Raw genomic sequence first — 15,765 nt, forward strand, 5'->3', positions numbered from 1 at the left:
AGCATGTGGTGAGGTGGAAAGAACTGGGAAGTGGCCATGTGCTGTGTGCAGGAAGGGTGTCGGAGTGAACTCCATTCAATGCACAATGTGCGCTGATTGGGTTCATCAAAAAAGTAGTGGTCTGAGAGGGTCATTAACCAGTGTGGCAGCTACATTCAAATGTAAGGTGTGCACAGAGGGAGCTGCAGATGGAGAAAATGTTGAGTTGGATCTTGGAGACGGCGTGAAGCTGGAAGGTGTGAAAACATTTTGCTACCTCGGAGACATACTGAATGGAGAAGGTGGATCAGACACGGCAACGGTTGCTGGAGTGAGATGTGCATGGAAGAAGTTTCGGGAACTGAGTGGCGTGATGATGAGGAGGGGAGTGTCGTTGAAGCTGAAGGGAAAGGTGTATGCTGCATGTGTGAGAACTGTTATGATTTATGGGAGCGAGACATGGGTCATGAATGTAGAGCAGCAACGAAGGCTGGAAAGGGTGGAAATGCGAATGGTTCGGTGGATGTGCGGCGTATCGTTGAGAGAGAGGAAGACAAATGATGAATTGCGAAAGATGATGGGAATAGAGCCTGTGATTGATGCTGTGAAGAGGAACAGGTTGAGATGGTTTGGTCATGTGTTGAGGAAGGATGAAAGTGACTGGTTGAGAAGAGTGATGGAAATGAATGTAGAAGGAAGTAGAGGACGGGGAAGACCGAGAAAGACTTGGTTAAAGATCGTGGAAGAAGAAATGCGGGCAAGGGGGTTAACAAGGAGAGATGCAGAAAATAGGGCAAAATGGAGAAGATTGTCATGGGGACCGCAAGGCTAACCCCCGCTGTAGCAGGGAAAATGGCCTTAAAATGCATGTTGTTGTTGTTTGTTGTTCTGAAGCCATTCCTGTGTTGCTTTTGCAGAGTGCTTGGGGTCATTGTCCTGTTGGAATGAAAATCTTCGCTGCAGTCCAAGGTCTTTTGCACTTTGAAGCAGATTCTCCTCAAGGATTTGCCTGTATTTAGCTCCATTTGTATTTTGGATTATTTTTTTTCTCAGTACCTGCTGCTGAAAAGCATCCCCATAGCATGATGCTGCCACCACCATGCTTCACAATAGGGATGTTGTTAGATGGGTGATGAGCTGGCTCGGTTTCCATCAGACTTAGCGCTTTGCATTCAAGCAAAATAGTTCAATTGTTGTGTCATCAAACCACAGAAACTTTGGCCTCATGCTTTTAATTTCACATGCCTTTTTGGCACAACCTGCACCAAAAATCCGGTCACAGGCTGGTAATCTGGGTAATCGGGTAATCTGGGAAACACATTTAATGCGCTATTAAAAAATTAACTGTACTCTTATCTACGTCAGTCACCCTCCTCACGGTTATATCAGAATGAGCCGATTTGTCACACGGTCACGGATTGCTTAACCCAAATATGGGGCCATTCAAAAATTATGTCACGCTTTTTTGTTTAGTAATTTACATAACGCAGCACTTGATTACCGTGCATTCAGATGGGCTTGATTAAACTTTACTATTATTTGACATACGATTCGATTTTTCAGGGAATACCAATCGACCCAGGCAAAGCCAATGGAAATCTGATGCAACAAACCCAGGAAGTGTATAATCAGCAGAGTGCTACAGGCCTAATGTGTTAGGCCCACCAGAAAACCAAGATGGCGGCCATATTTGTGTCGGTGATATGGTGGGTGGCGTCAAGCAACAGACATGGGTGTGGTCCGGCAGCTGTCCGACCAATGGGTGGACATTAAAAAAATTGACCAACAATAACAATTCAAGGCTCTTGTAGACCTTGCAGGTCTTGCAGGTAAAAAGAAAACATGGTCTGAGAAAATTGATGTACTTTTTGGTTACTCCTGTTACATTACTCTTAACAGGTATGAGAATGAGAGCATACCATCAGATGTTCAACATAACCAAGTACCACTAAAGTACTATTTGTTTCGGCGTGTTAAAGTAACAAAAACTCTCAAAATACATATTAGAGTGAAGTATTGCTTATTTAATGATTAACAGGACAGGACTAAACTTTGTCAATTTTTGAGAGTTGTTTTCAGTCAAAACATCTTTTCACTTAGAAATCCCAATTTCTCAAAAACTTCCAATAGGAGTGGTAATCTAATGTTTTTTTCAAGGTACTTTAGGGTACTTGCAATAATAATAAAAAGTAATTTCGTAAAATATCATATTTCAAGTTTTCAAAGTCCATGGTTTTGTGGAATTTCCCATTTGAACATTTCATCCTGAAATGAAGAGACATGTTCAGATATAAACACAAAATACACAAACTTGAAAAATGGACTTCTACCACACTCCAGGAGCACTCGACATCAACAGGACTTACAAGGAAGACGAAGTTGAAGACACAGAGCAGGTATTTGAGGCAAACCATTCCACAAGTGTCTTTCTCCTTCTCATCAAAGGTTTTTGAGTCAGACATGTTGAGACCTGGATGAGGAGACAAAATGTTCAAGTTCTTTACAAGAATCCAGTTTTCAGAAAAAGGTAACAAAAACATTTTTGGCAAAATGCTGTTTAAATGAGAACGGACTTCAGGAAAACAAGAAGCGAACTAGAAGGGCACTCGGTAGTGCGCATACCTCCGCCAGGCTCACAAGTTTGTTTTGAATCCCATTGATAGGGCGGATCTGGATTCGGACCTGAACCAAAATCTAATAGACGATCTTGTCACCTAACCAACTCATCCACCAAGTGTAGTCATAACTCGTCCACAAATTTTATAAATATAATGTTATATATCGTTTTGGCCCCATCTCTGAATGGTGAAAAATCACTTCAAAAATTAAATAATTCTCGGATCCGAATCCATATTCAGATCTCCACCAGAATCTAATCGATTCGTCCTCGTCACACACCCAATCTGTCCACCAAGCTTCCTCCAAATCCGTCCATAACTTTTTGAGATATCCTGCTATATATTGTTACAGATACGACTTTGATGGTATGGTGGGCCGAGCGGGATGGCCGCCGTATCCGTACAAGTTACCCCGATTGCACCCGGGGTTGACTAATCGCGCTATGCTGGCTCAATAAGAAAAAGAAGACACCCGGCTGGGTTATAATGACACAATACGACACCAGGGGTTCAGTTCTCAAGTATATTCGTACGGAAAAAGGTTAGATTACAACTACAAGAGGGACAGCATAGGAAGACAGGCACTTAGACACACTCTTATATTAACCCTAGACAGACCACAGATAAACGGGACAACGCTGACTCACACGGGATTTGATGGCAAGGAAAGCGGCAGTCGATGGCTCAGGTGCACCTGGCTCAGGGACAGAATCACGTACGGTGGTGTCCAGCAGATGCGGGGAGGTCGCTCAGCGCTCGTGGGTCGCGACTTTGGTGGAGATGCCGGGGAGGTCGCTCAGCGCTCGGGAGGGTGGCGTCTTGTCCTTCCAAGCTCGGGGCGCATCTGACGTCACGTCCGGCGCGGGGCCGCGTATATCCGGCGGGGAGTGACACGCCCTCGGCTCGTTAGCGCCGCCCCAGATGGCATCGGCCCATGGCTTCTCATTGGGTGCGGGGGTTACCGGCTCCGCCCTTGACGAGGGGCCGACAGGGAGCCCCTTCGTGGTAACCCCGTGGAGCGCGTGGTCAATGGCGGCTAACCGAGCCGGAAGGAGGACGCCCACTCCCCATGCCGTCACCGCGCCGCCCCCCTCTTTTGTTGTTGTTGTTGTAGTTGGCGCTTCTTCATGGGGAAGAGATGCGGAGAGGTATGGGGAGGTCCTAAACTTCCTAACAGGTGCCATATAATCACATTCTGGTGCAACGAAGAGTCATAATTAATGGAAACAAGTCCTTAACTGACATAGATTAAGAATAACTAGCAAGATGTCCTATAATTGTCTACGTGTGGTGCGGGGACCTGGGCACGACATTTAATGGGGGGATGAAGGGGAAGATCGGCTCTAATGGGTGTTGTTTACAGACAATGGGACTAGGGAATGGGGTAAGGGAGAGTTGGGGAGTATCGGAGAAAATAGGGGAATATTTACAAGCGGATATGGAGGCCAAATTCCATATTCGCAACATTGCACCCTTCTCTACCCTCGGGGCGTCCCGACCCGATAAATTTTTACCTACTTTAGTGTGGCACGCAATGTAGTTCCCTCTACTATTAACTCTACCCTGAGTGCGACAGTTTTACAGATATTCACAAATGAGTAAATATGTCCCCCTGCGACGTTGCACCCTTCTCCTCACAGAAACACACCCACAGGATAACCGAATCCGGAAAGAATTCTCAAACTAAACATACAGCCGGTAGGGAGCATTATTTACAAGACTACGCTGCTATTTACACTACGATCCAGGACCTGTTTTTGGAGGAACACATGCAGATGTTATGCATAGAGAGAGCGCGCTTGCCAACATCGATACACCAACCCACGAGTGCTCTGTGGCCGACGGCCTTTAATAACGTGCAGAGCACCCTTCCCGAGCATCAAAAGCACCACCCCACCACCAATCGGTGCAGTCACCATTGTTCAATGATTAAAAATAAATGCGACAACCCCTAACCCTGCAGGTGTCTCTTGCTCTTCTTGTGGTGCACTTGGTGTTACTTAAAAGTGGTTCACCTGTATGGCATAGGTGCCACGTTGACCCATAGGTCCATCCCCGGGTGGTGCTTGGCCGCAAACGAACTGCGGTCCATCGTGGGTGGCCACAAACATTGCGGTCCATATGGTGTATCGATCCCGGCAGCAAGCAGCGAAAGTGCAGGCCCACAACTGCGTCGCCAGCACCTCTCTCTCCTCTCTCTCTACCCCAAAGCCAGATCCTCGGAGGTGGGAGACAAAAACAAGACAAGTGAGCAAGGTGGTAAGGGCGCAAAAGTGCACGCAATGCAAGGTGATGCACACTGGGGGCACATGGGAACCAGGTGAGACAGGTACGTTCCTACCGTACGCCCCCCCCACCAGGTAACCTACATGGCCCCTCCCTTACCCCTTACTGTATCAACAAAACACAACACTACCCATAAACATCTACTTTACAAATCCACAAACATCCCTACTGTCTTCCCCGTTCCTCCCATATACCAAATTCGTCTTCTCTCCCTCCTAACCAATCAAATTTGCCATTTTCAACTCTCATCAAAATTTGCCATTTTCAATTCATCATCAGTCCCTCCTAGGGAGGGAGAGATGGAATCACCCCAATGTCTCATCCACGTCGTGATGCGTCTCACAAATCCAACAGCAATTCTCATTTCTGCAACACAAACAAAGAAAACACAGGTGTGGAGTCATCATCATCACCACAGGCAAGTGGCTGCGTATGGTGCGACAGGTTCTTCAATCCTAACTATTTCCTAAATGACTTTAACAGCTTTACACTACCCGGGGTCTCTCTCCGGCCAAACCATTGGCCCTCTTACACTATGGGTTCTAAAAACCAATTCCCATTGGCCAAACTGTGGTGCTTTTCAATTTGGGGTCTCACTCCCCCGATTCATCTCCCGGTGCCCTCGCACAATTTCTGGGCTGTGGCGTGTACCTCTCCCAGCGGGTCTACCCACCTGCACACCTCCACCACTGCAGTTGCCTCCGAGCTTACCTGCTCCTCACCCTAACCTAACTACCTGGGGAAGGCCCTCTGGCTCTCTCCCCACTCCGTGCCCTCTCTGGCACTGGGCTGCCCGATCCACACCCGGGATCCTCAGGCACCCACTCACAACTACCGGCTCCCAGAGCCCACCTGCGGCCTCACCTGGCCGACATCCTCACAGTGGTGGAGTGCCCAACCAACTACACACACTAACAGGCTACACGCCCAGCCATTTCCACAACACTAATGCACCCATTCACAACACCATTCTGCAACCGCACCACAGATGCCAATATCCAACCACAATTTACCTGCACCCTCTACCTAACACTTACACTACCCGCCCCGGGTATCCGTGATGGGGGTCCACTCTTCCCCCATCCACACCTTCGCACCATGCACACCACTCCGTACCACTTACTCCAACTCTCTCCACACACCTGTACCTGCACACCTGTGCTCTCACACCTGGTGCCACCGGCACCCTTCTCTCCCCAAGCGCATTCGCGCTGATCCACAACACTCACTACTCATACACTACTCCACACACCTGTCCAGTTGCACACCTGTGCAATCACACCTGTTCAATCCTCACACACACAGCATCATCTCAGCTAACTACTCCCTTCTGAAACTTGCGCTTCCCAGTCGTCCCTTTAAACTATTGCGCTCCCTCGTCATTATCATCCACACTAATCTACCTGCGTCCCCACTACAGGTATCAGTCACTAACTAAACTTAACGTCACCTAATGTCAATCCTCGCTAGATCCCTACACACCATATCCTAACCCACCCGGGCTAGTTTCCACTGCCATACACCCCATAATCTAGTGCTCCTTTGCCCCCCTATGGGAAAGGTGGCAGGGATGCCACCCTCTCCCACCGGGCCTATCGCTCCTCAATCCCCCAGTCCTCTGGCACTAATAAGCCCCCCTTATTCAGAGGTACTGGGTCCCGCCTCGGCATCTAAAGCCGAGGCAATCCACGGGGGCGCCTGCTCGCCGGTGTAAGGTCTTATCCGGTCGGCGTGGACGATCCGAGGGAGGGCTCGTGGCCCCATTTTGATCTTAAAGACCACGTCACAGATTTGCGACAGGACGACTCCTGGGCCTTGCCAGGGGGAGGTGAGTTTTGGGCACCTTCCCTTCCGCCTCCGGGGATTAAAGAACCAAATCTTCGTCCCCGGAGCGTATTGACTCCCCTGGCTCCGGTCGTCGTACCTGCGCTTCATCTTTTCCCCCGCCAGATGGAGTTGGCGGCGGGCGAAGGCATGGACTAGCTCCATGCCTTCCTCTAGGTGACGTGCGTACCCCTCCCTCGGCGGGTTAACCACTGTGTCTGGCACGGGACCGCATAGCAAGTCGGCGGGAGCCCGTAACTCCCGCCCATACATAAGCAACGCTGGACTGCATGCGGTGGCCCCGTGCTGGCTGGTTCGGTAGGCCATGAGCAAGTAAGGGAGATGTTCGTCCCAGTCATCCTGACGGGTGGTGGTGAACAGTGCCAGTTGTTGGATTAAAGTTCGGTTGAATCTTTCCACCATCCCGTCAGATTGAGGTCTTAAAGGCGTTGTCCTGGTTTTTCGAATTGACAGGAGACTGCACACATCTTTTAGTAATTTGCTCTCAAAATTTCGTCCCTGGTCGGTGTGCAACTCCTGTGGAATCCCATGCCGGCACACAAATCCTTCCACGAAGGCCTGCGCTACCACCCCTGCTTCTTGGTTGGGGAGGGCGTAGGCCTCCGGCCACTTGGTGAAGTAGTCCATCACAACGAGGATATACTTATTACCTTGGCGGGTGCGGGGCAGCGGTCCTAGAATATCCATAGCCACCCGCTCAAGGGGGGCCCCCACCTGATGTAATTGAAGGGGGGCCCTCATCCTCCGTGCTGGTCCCTTTTTGGCAGAACAGGCGTCGCATCTCCGACACCAGTCCTGTATGTCGCGCCCCATATTCACCCAATAGAACCTCCGGCGGACCCGAGATATTGTCTTTGTCCTGCCCAAATGGCCGCCGGAGCGGGTACCATGCACCTGTTGCAATATGACGTTCTTGAATTTGTCAGGGACTATCACCAGCCAGGAAGTTCGATCAGAGGGAACCTCCACCCACTTGCGATACAAGATGTTGCCTTTCAATTCCAGGGTCTGCCACTGAGCCCAATATGCCTTTGTTTGTGCCCCGAGGGGGGTGACCTCTTCCCCCTTTGGTCTTTGCCCCAATTTGACCCATTGGAACACCGGCCCCAGAACAGGATCCTCCTGCTGGGCCGTGCTCCAAGCCAACTCTCCAAATTCCTCGTCCCCGGTTAGTGGCAAAATTGGCCCTCTCACCCGGGTTGCCCGGACGACGAGAATCGGGGCGGAATCGCCCAATTGCTCCCTCTCCTCGTGTCTCGCACAAAATTTACAGTTTTCCCCCAGACAAGGACGCCGAGAGAGTGCGTCCGCATTACCATGGGCCTTCCCGGCCCTATGGGCCACATCAAAATCGTACTGCTGCAACTTTTCCAACCACCTTGCAATTTGGCCCTCCGGTTCCTTGAACCGAAGGAGCCATTGCAAGGAGGAATGGTCAGTTCTAACCAAAAATTTCCGCCCGTACAAGTACGGGTGGAAATGGTTCATGGCAGCCAGCATAGCCAATAACTCTTTGCGAGTGACGCAATAATTTCTCTCGGGCCTACTTAAGGCCCGACTATAATAACCAATCACTCTCTCCACGCCCTCCTGTGTCTGAGACAAAACTGCGCCCAATCCTTCCTGGCTCGCATCCGTGTCCAGGGTAAATGTCCCGTCACTAGTGGGGTAAGCTAGAAGGGGTGCGGATGTTAGACACCCCTTCAATTTTTGGAAGGCCTCGTGGCACTCCCGTGTCCAATTAAATCGCGTCCCCTTCTCCGTAAGCCGGTGGAGGGGACGGGCCAACTCCGCAAATTTCGCCACAAAGCGCCGGTAGTAGGAGCAGAGTCCCAAAAATCCCCGCACCTCTTTGATGGTACGTGGTGCGGGCCACTCCTCTACCGCTTTAATTTTGTCTGGGTCTGTTTTTACCCCCTCGCGGCCAATCACGTGACCTAGATAGGCCACCTCTCTTGCAAACAAAGTGCACTTACTCGGGTTCAGCTTCAACCCTGCCTGTCTGAGGCACCCGAACACCTGGTCCAAATTAGCTAGTGCCTGGGGGAACGTTTGGGCATGTACCAGGACGTCATCCAGGTACACCAGGCATGATTGCCATGGCATGCCGCCTAGTACATGCTCCATCAATCTCTCAAAGGTGGCGGGGGCGTTACACAAACCAAACGGCATCACAGTAAACTGATACAGTCCCTTACCTGTGGAAAATGCCGTTTTCTCCTTCCCTGCCCTATCCATCTCCACCTGCCAATACCCACTCTTGAGGTCCAAAGTTGTGAACCAATTTGAGCCCGCAACGGCATCGAGGGTGTCATCAATCCTTGGCAGGGGATATGAGTCCTTGAGTGTCACGTTGTTTAGCTGGCGATAGTCCACGCAGAACCGCGTGGTCCCATCCTTCTTTTTGACCAGCACAACAGGTGACATCCAAGGACTTCCCGAGGGCTCGATCACACCTGCGTCGAGCATTTTTGCAACCTGCTCGTCAGCTTCCGCCCTCTTGCTCCAAGGGAGCCGTCGGGCGGCCTGACGAATAGGCCGGGCCTCACCGGTGTGGATCTGATGTTTCACCAGGCCCGTACGTCCAATATCCTCGGTGGACAGGGAGAAGAGGTCCAAATGGGACCCAACCAGTTTGTGTAAGGCCTCCCTCTGGGTACCTCCCAACTCTACGCTACTACGATTTACCATCTCGCAAATGGGATCGGGCCAATTCCTACTTGTTATTGAAGGCTCCCCCCGGGGTCGGCTCGGCTGGACGTTCTCGCCCCTCACTGTCGCGACTTCCTCAACTGGGGTGCAGCCAGCTACCCTCGTGCCCCTTACTATAGTGCGTGGTTCTGTACTCACATTTACTACTCGGACGGCCACTACCGGTCCGTCCGTTTTTACAAGGGTGCGGCCCACGATTAAACCCGGTATGGACTGCGCTGCCACCGGTTCGACCAGGCCGCAGGACTCCTGCCATGTTGGGCGAGCTGCCCACCGGGCCGGCACTATCGCCTCGGCCCTTGGGGGGATGGTCACGGCCTCGGAAGCCTCCAGCTCCGCTCTCTCGGCCGTGCTCACTCCCCCTAACGGCAGCTCTTCTACTCCCACCTGCAGGATCCCCCGGCACAAGTCGATTTTACAACCGCTGGCAGTCAACAGGTCCAACCCTATTAAACATGGGTCGCACACCTCCGCCACCCAAACATCTATCTCCCTCCTTACCGACCCTAACTTGAGGGTCACAGAACCACGCCCTATGATCGGGGCCGTTACCCCGGTAGCAAGCTGCAAACTATAATTTTGCAGGCGCTGGATCTTATCCCAGCCACCTGCGCTCGAATCAAGGACCACAGGGCTGATGATCGTGGCGCTAGCTCCTGTGTCCACTACGGCGTCTACCCCCACGCCGGCAATTTTGCATCTAATTGTCAGGCTACCGGTTCCAATTTGGCCACAATAAATGACCTGTCGCGTCAATGAGGGCTCTCCTCCATCCTCTGCTGCCGAACACCGCCCTACGTGCCCGACACCTTCTAGTTTCCCGGGGTCTGGCGGGGGGGTGTCTGGGGTCGGCTAACCCGCTCCCCCCTGGGCGGAGTTGAGGACCTCAACTGCCGGGGATCATCCCGGCGCGCGTTTCGACAGTGCCGCGCCAGGTGACCCAGGCGGTTGCAGGTATAGCACCTCACCTGATAAGGTGCTTGCCTCCGGAATTCCAAATTCCCCCCCCTGTAGGTCCGAATTGGATTACCCGCTCGTGGTCCACCGCGGGCCACCTCCGTGGCCGCCTGCCATGGTCCAGGTCCCGCCAGGCGCTGGTCCACCAGCCTCCGGACCATGCCCGCCAGGTCAGGACCCACGTCGGGGGCGGGTCCCCTAAGGGGTCCGCCCTCCATCGGGGGTCCCACCTGGCGGACCGCCATTGCGAGACGCTCGCCCCCTCGGGCCAGGGGCCTCGCTGCTTCCCAACGGGCCGCAGCGTCAGCCGCCTGGCTCAGAGTCTGCGGGCGCCACATGGCGAGCTGTTGCCGGAGCTCAATATCCGGGAGGGCCTGGATAAAATGGTCCAGCGCCAGGCTTTCCCGGGAATCCGCTGCCATGCTAGCATGTGCGATCCCCACTGCGCGGCGAATGTCGTGGGCAAGTTCCCCGATGGCTTCCTGGGGCTTGCGTTTTCGCAGCGCGAGCTGAGCTTTAACAAGCTCGCTCTGCTGTTCTATGCCGAATCGATTAATTAGGGCGTCGCGGAGGGCTGGCAGGGTGAGAGCACCCGCTGGTAATGCCGTCAGCACCTCCGCCGCCGCGCCGCGCAATGCGGCCACCAGGTGTACTCCACCTTCGTCCTCACCCCAACCGTTGCCCTTACACACACAGTCGAACTGCGCCAGGTACGCGCGTAGATCACTCTTGCCGTCATACGGCGCGAGTGGGACCTTGTGGGACCACCTCGTATGTGAGTCGTTGCCCGCCTGCCGGACCCCGTGCGTCGCCCCTTGCGGGGTCAGCGCGGGGCCGAACCGGCCGGGCCCCCACAGTACACTACCCCCAAGGGGCTCTCGTGCCTCCCCGGTCCCTCCAACAACTACCCCTGTTGGTGTCGATGCATGGGTCACACCTCCGCAACCCGCTACCCATTCCATACCACCACCACCACAACCTTGCTCACCCACACCTCGCACCTCTCGTTCCATACCCTCCGGACCAGCCATACACCTCACTCTTGGCCTCTCACGAACATCCGGGTCTATCTCGACCCCCAAGCTTATTAAATCACCTGGCGCATCATACGCACGACCATATTGGTCACCACTTACACCGGGTCCTCTTTCTCTTCGCTTCTCCTCCATCACCTGCGAATCCCTCATCCGGTTAATGAGCACATCATCACGATCCGAACACAGACTCTGGACCAATTCTTTTACCTCCTCTTTTATCTCTTTCTTATCCTCTCTCCGTCGCTTTTTAATTTCGCTCACCCCTTCTTCCACTTCTTCTAATTTTTGCTTCATCTCCTTCATCTCTTCGTGCGCCCCTTTAAGTTCTTCCTCTAACTCCACTTTATTTTTTTCTATGTGCTCCCGCACCTCCCGCTCTTTAACCTCCATTACCTCTACCACCTTGTCCATTTTCCTCGTCAGGTCCTCATGTACCGTCTGACACTCTTTTTTAATTACCCCTACGTCCTTTTTCATCTCCTTCTGTGTCGATTTTAAACCCTCTATTACCGCTGTGTTCTTCTTTACCTGGTCCCCCAACTCCTTTTGTCCCACTGTCAGTTGTTCTACTCCCAGCGTCAACTCCTCTATACCACCTTGCAATTTTACAGTCCCCTTTCTCACCTCTTTCTCCATGCGCTCCTTACAGTGCCTCACCTCCTCGCGCACTCCTCCGACTTCCTCACTCACTCCTCTTCTGATCTCCTCTCCCATCACTTGCATCTCCTGCCCAGATGCCACCCTCATCTGCTCCATTTCCTCCCTGTGAGCATCCAGTTTGGTTTCTACCCCCATTCTGACCCCCTCTATCTGCTGCTCCATTTGTTTAACTTCCCTTTCCGCTTGGTCCCTCATGTCCCTCAATTTGCCTTCCATACTGTTTTCTAACCCCTCTAACCCATTTTTCACTCCCTCTATTTGATTCTCTTGAGCGGCCATTCTGTTTTCTACCCCCGTTAACCCAGTTTTCACTCCCTCTATCTGATTCTCCTGGGCAGCCATTCTATTTTCTACCCCCATTAACCCATTTTTCACTTCTTTTATCCCGTTGTCTAACCCCTCAAAATTATTGTCTAACTTCCCAATTTTCTTGTCTAACTCCTCAAAATTATTGTCTAACTTCTCACCGGTACCCCTCGCTTCGTCCCTCATTACCCCCATTTGGTTTCCCATTACCCCCATTTGGTTTCCCAAGTCATTCCTCAGGTCTTCACTTGTCTGGACCATGAGCGCCTTTATTTGTTCCATAAATAGGCCCCAATCCATCGGCGGCGCTGCCACGGTCGCTGGCGCGGTGCTCAGCGAGGCGCCATTTTGCGCGCCCGCTTCTTCGTGCGTGACGGCGCTATTTTGCGAACCTGCCGCCCTCACTGCTTCGCTCTCCTCCTGTCCCTCATTTTGGTCCTGGATCGACCCTACCTCACTCTCCCCTACCGGACCCCAGCCGTCTTGATCCGCCATAGCGCGACTTGCAAAATTCGAGTTTCGTAAAACAAATACAAATTTCGGCCGCTCCAAATTTTGACCAAATTTTTTTTTTTTTCCTCTATTCGTTTTTTTTTTTTTTTTTTTTCCCAAATTTGGTCGGGCCTCGAATCTCACTCCCGACACCAATTGTTACAGATACGACTTTGATGGTATGGTGGGCCGAGCGGGATGGCCGCCGTATCCGTACAAGTTACCCCGATTGCACCCGGGGTTGACTAATCGCGCTATGCTGGCTCAATAAGAAAAAGAAGACACCCGGCTGGGTTATAATGACACAATACGACACCAGGGGTTCAGTTCTCAAGTATATTCGTACGGAAAAAGGTTAGATTACAACTACAAGAGGGACAGCATAGGAAGACAGGCACTTAGACACACTCTTATATTAACCCTAGACAGACCACAGATAAACGGGACAACGCTGACTCACACGGGATTTGATGGCAAGGAAAGCGGCAGTCGATGGCTCAGGTGCACCTGGCTCAGGGACAGAATCACGTACGGTGGTGTCCAGCAGATGCGGGGAGGTCGCTCAGCGCTCGTGGGTCGCGACTTTGGTGGAGATGCCGGGGAGGTCGCTCAGCGCTCGGGAGGGTGGCGTCTTGTCCTTCCAAGCTCGGGGCGCATCTGACGTCACGTCCGGCGCGGGGCCGCGTATATCCGGCGGGGAGTGACACGCCCTCGGCTCGTTAGCGCCGCCCCAGATGGCATCGGCCCATGGCTTCTCATTGGGTGCGGGGGTTACCGGCTCCGCCCTTGACGAGGGGCCGACAGGGAGCCCCTTCGTGGTAACCCCGTGGAGCGCGTGGTCAATGGCGGCTAACCGAGCCGGAAGGAGGACGCCCACTCCCCATGCCGTCACCGCGCCGCCCCCCTCTTTTGTTGTTGTTGTTGTAGTTGGCGCTTCTTCATGGGGAAGAGATGCGGAGAGGTATGGGGAGGTCCTAAACTTCCTAACAGGTGCCATATAATCACATTCTGGTGCAACGAAGAGTCATAATTAATGGAAACAAGTCCTTAACTGACATAGATTAAGAATAACTAGCAAGATGTCCTATAATTGTCTACGTGTGGTGCGGGGACCTGGGCACGACATTTAATGGGGGGATGAAGGGGAAGATCGGCTCTAATGGGTGTTGTTTACAGACAATGGGACTAGGGAATGGGGTAAGGGAGAGTTGGGGAGTATCGGAGAAAATAGGGGAATATTTACAAGCGGATATGGAGGCCAAATTCCATATTCGCAACAATATCATTTTTAGCCCAATCTCTCAATGGTGAAGAATCACTTTAAAATTCTACTAGCCAGATCTGGATCTTCACCAAAGTGTAATCATTTCGTCATTGACACATGCACTACCTCTCTGCCAAATTTCATCAGAATCCATCCTCAACTTTTTGAGATATCTTGTTCACAGACAAACAGACAGACAGGGGTGAAAACATAACCTCCATCCACCTTCGGTGGCAGAGGTAATGATTACAACATTGAAGACATAATACAACCATTTTGTGATACACAGAAATGTAAAAGGAAATCAAAACCCATAACGTGTCTTCTCAGTGATAACACGGATGACATACCTTCACCCCAAGATTTATATAAATCAAAAAAGAACCTCGTTAGCTTTGATGATTGTGTTAATGAGAGAAACCAAATGGTTATGGATAGCTACTACACAAGAGGGAGACATTCTTCTTGCAATTTTATTTATCGTAGTCAATCCTACTTTCAACTCCCTCGTCGCTCAATAAGAAACAATGCCAATACTTTTATTTTATTCAAGTTAAATCCAATAAATATTGTTGTGGTTTTGCAATAAAGGACACCCCACGCCCCCCTAGTTAATTACACGACAACATGTAGCCTGCATTAGTCAGTTATTTCTTATTAAATGTAAAGATAAGCTCCCTTCCCATTGTGCAGTAATTAAAGCAAATATGCGTCGAGTTTAGGCAGGTTTTCAAACCTTTGTATAGTTGAAGGAAGACGCCGATTCATGTGCAAGGAGGCGTGGCTACAAGCACAGTCCGTGATCAACTGAGACTGTGGTAGGCGTGGCTAAAAGAACGGCCCACATCACCAGCAAGCAGCCAATGAGGTCGTGGACACGTAAAAGACCAATGAGAGATTGTGGACACGCAAACAACCAATGAGAGATCATGGACACTTCCCGAGCAAACTTCGCGAGCAATCTACCAGTGTTGCCTCGGCCAATGGGAGGCCGTGGAACATTCTAGGGAGCTTTTCCACCCGAAATAAACCCATGCCCATCGCACTTCGAGTTCTCTCTGCTCTCGCTCGCTGCCCTCTCGTTGTGGTATTTCAAACTGGCTGTCCCCTGTGCTGGTTCGTCCTTCCTGCGCTCGACCTTCGTTCCTCGTGGTGCTTCATCCGAGCTGGGTCGTCGCCTGCGCTGAATCGTTCCCCGACAGGGATCGTCGTTAGTGCTGACTTTGAAGCGGCGGTTCGTCCTTCGGACCTTCCTTCATCCAAGCTGTACGTCCGGATCAATCCGCGCGCTGCGTGCAGAAGCAGCCACCCTCGAGTCCGCGTCAGCACATCGTTCGGTACGAGTTTAACCTGTGCGATTCATTCCCAGTGTGTGTGTGTGTGTGTGTGTGTGTGTGTGCGTGTGTGTGTGTGTATAAGGCACCTGTCGGGGTTTAGATAGGTAAGAATTGATGTCTGCCTCTCGCCCTTTTTCTGTGAATTATAAATAAAAGACGTGTACATTTTTGTTTCTTTTCATCCTGTTCGTGTACGTCTTTTCCCCCATTGGCCCAGCATAGCCCGAACCAAAGTTGACTTTCATTAGGTCCAGAAATCACGCAGCATAACC

At 51.6% G+C, this 15,765-nt stretch overlaps 2 protein-coding genes across 2 annotated transcripts in view; one reads left to right on the forward strand and one right to left on the reverse strand.

The window, feature by feature from the left end:
- Positions 1-15,765, forward strand: part of LOC137432315 (serine/threonine-protein kinase 38) — a 444,663-nt gene that overhangs the window by 121,307 nt on the left and 307,591 nt on the right. The window lies entirely within an intron of this gene.
- Positions 1-15,765, reverse strand: part of LOC144893238 (CD151 antigen-like) — a 40,078-nt gene that overhangs the window by 12,185 nt on the left and 12,128 nt on the right. The window contains exon 2 of the mRNA XM_078783041.1: positions 2,346-2,449. Within this exon, the coding sequence (XP_078639167.1) occupies positions 2,346-2,441 (96 nt within the window). The 5' untranslated portion in view covers positions 2,442-2,449. The remainder of the gene's footprint in view (positions 1-2,345; positions 2,450-15,765) is intronic.

The sequence above is a fragment of the Myxine glutinosa genome, chromosome 8 (genome assembly GCF_964187855.1).
Source record: "Myxine glutinosa chromosome 8, kmMyxGlut1.1, whole genome shotgun sequence".
Taxonomy (NCBI): Eukaryota; Metazoa; Chordata; class Myxini; order Myxiniformes; family Myxinidae; genus Myxine; species Myxine glutinosa.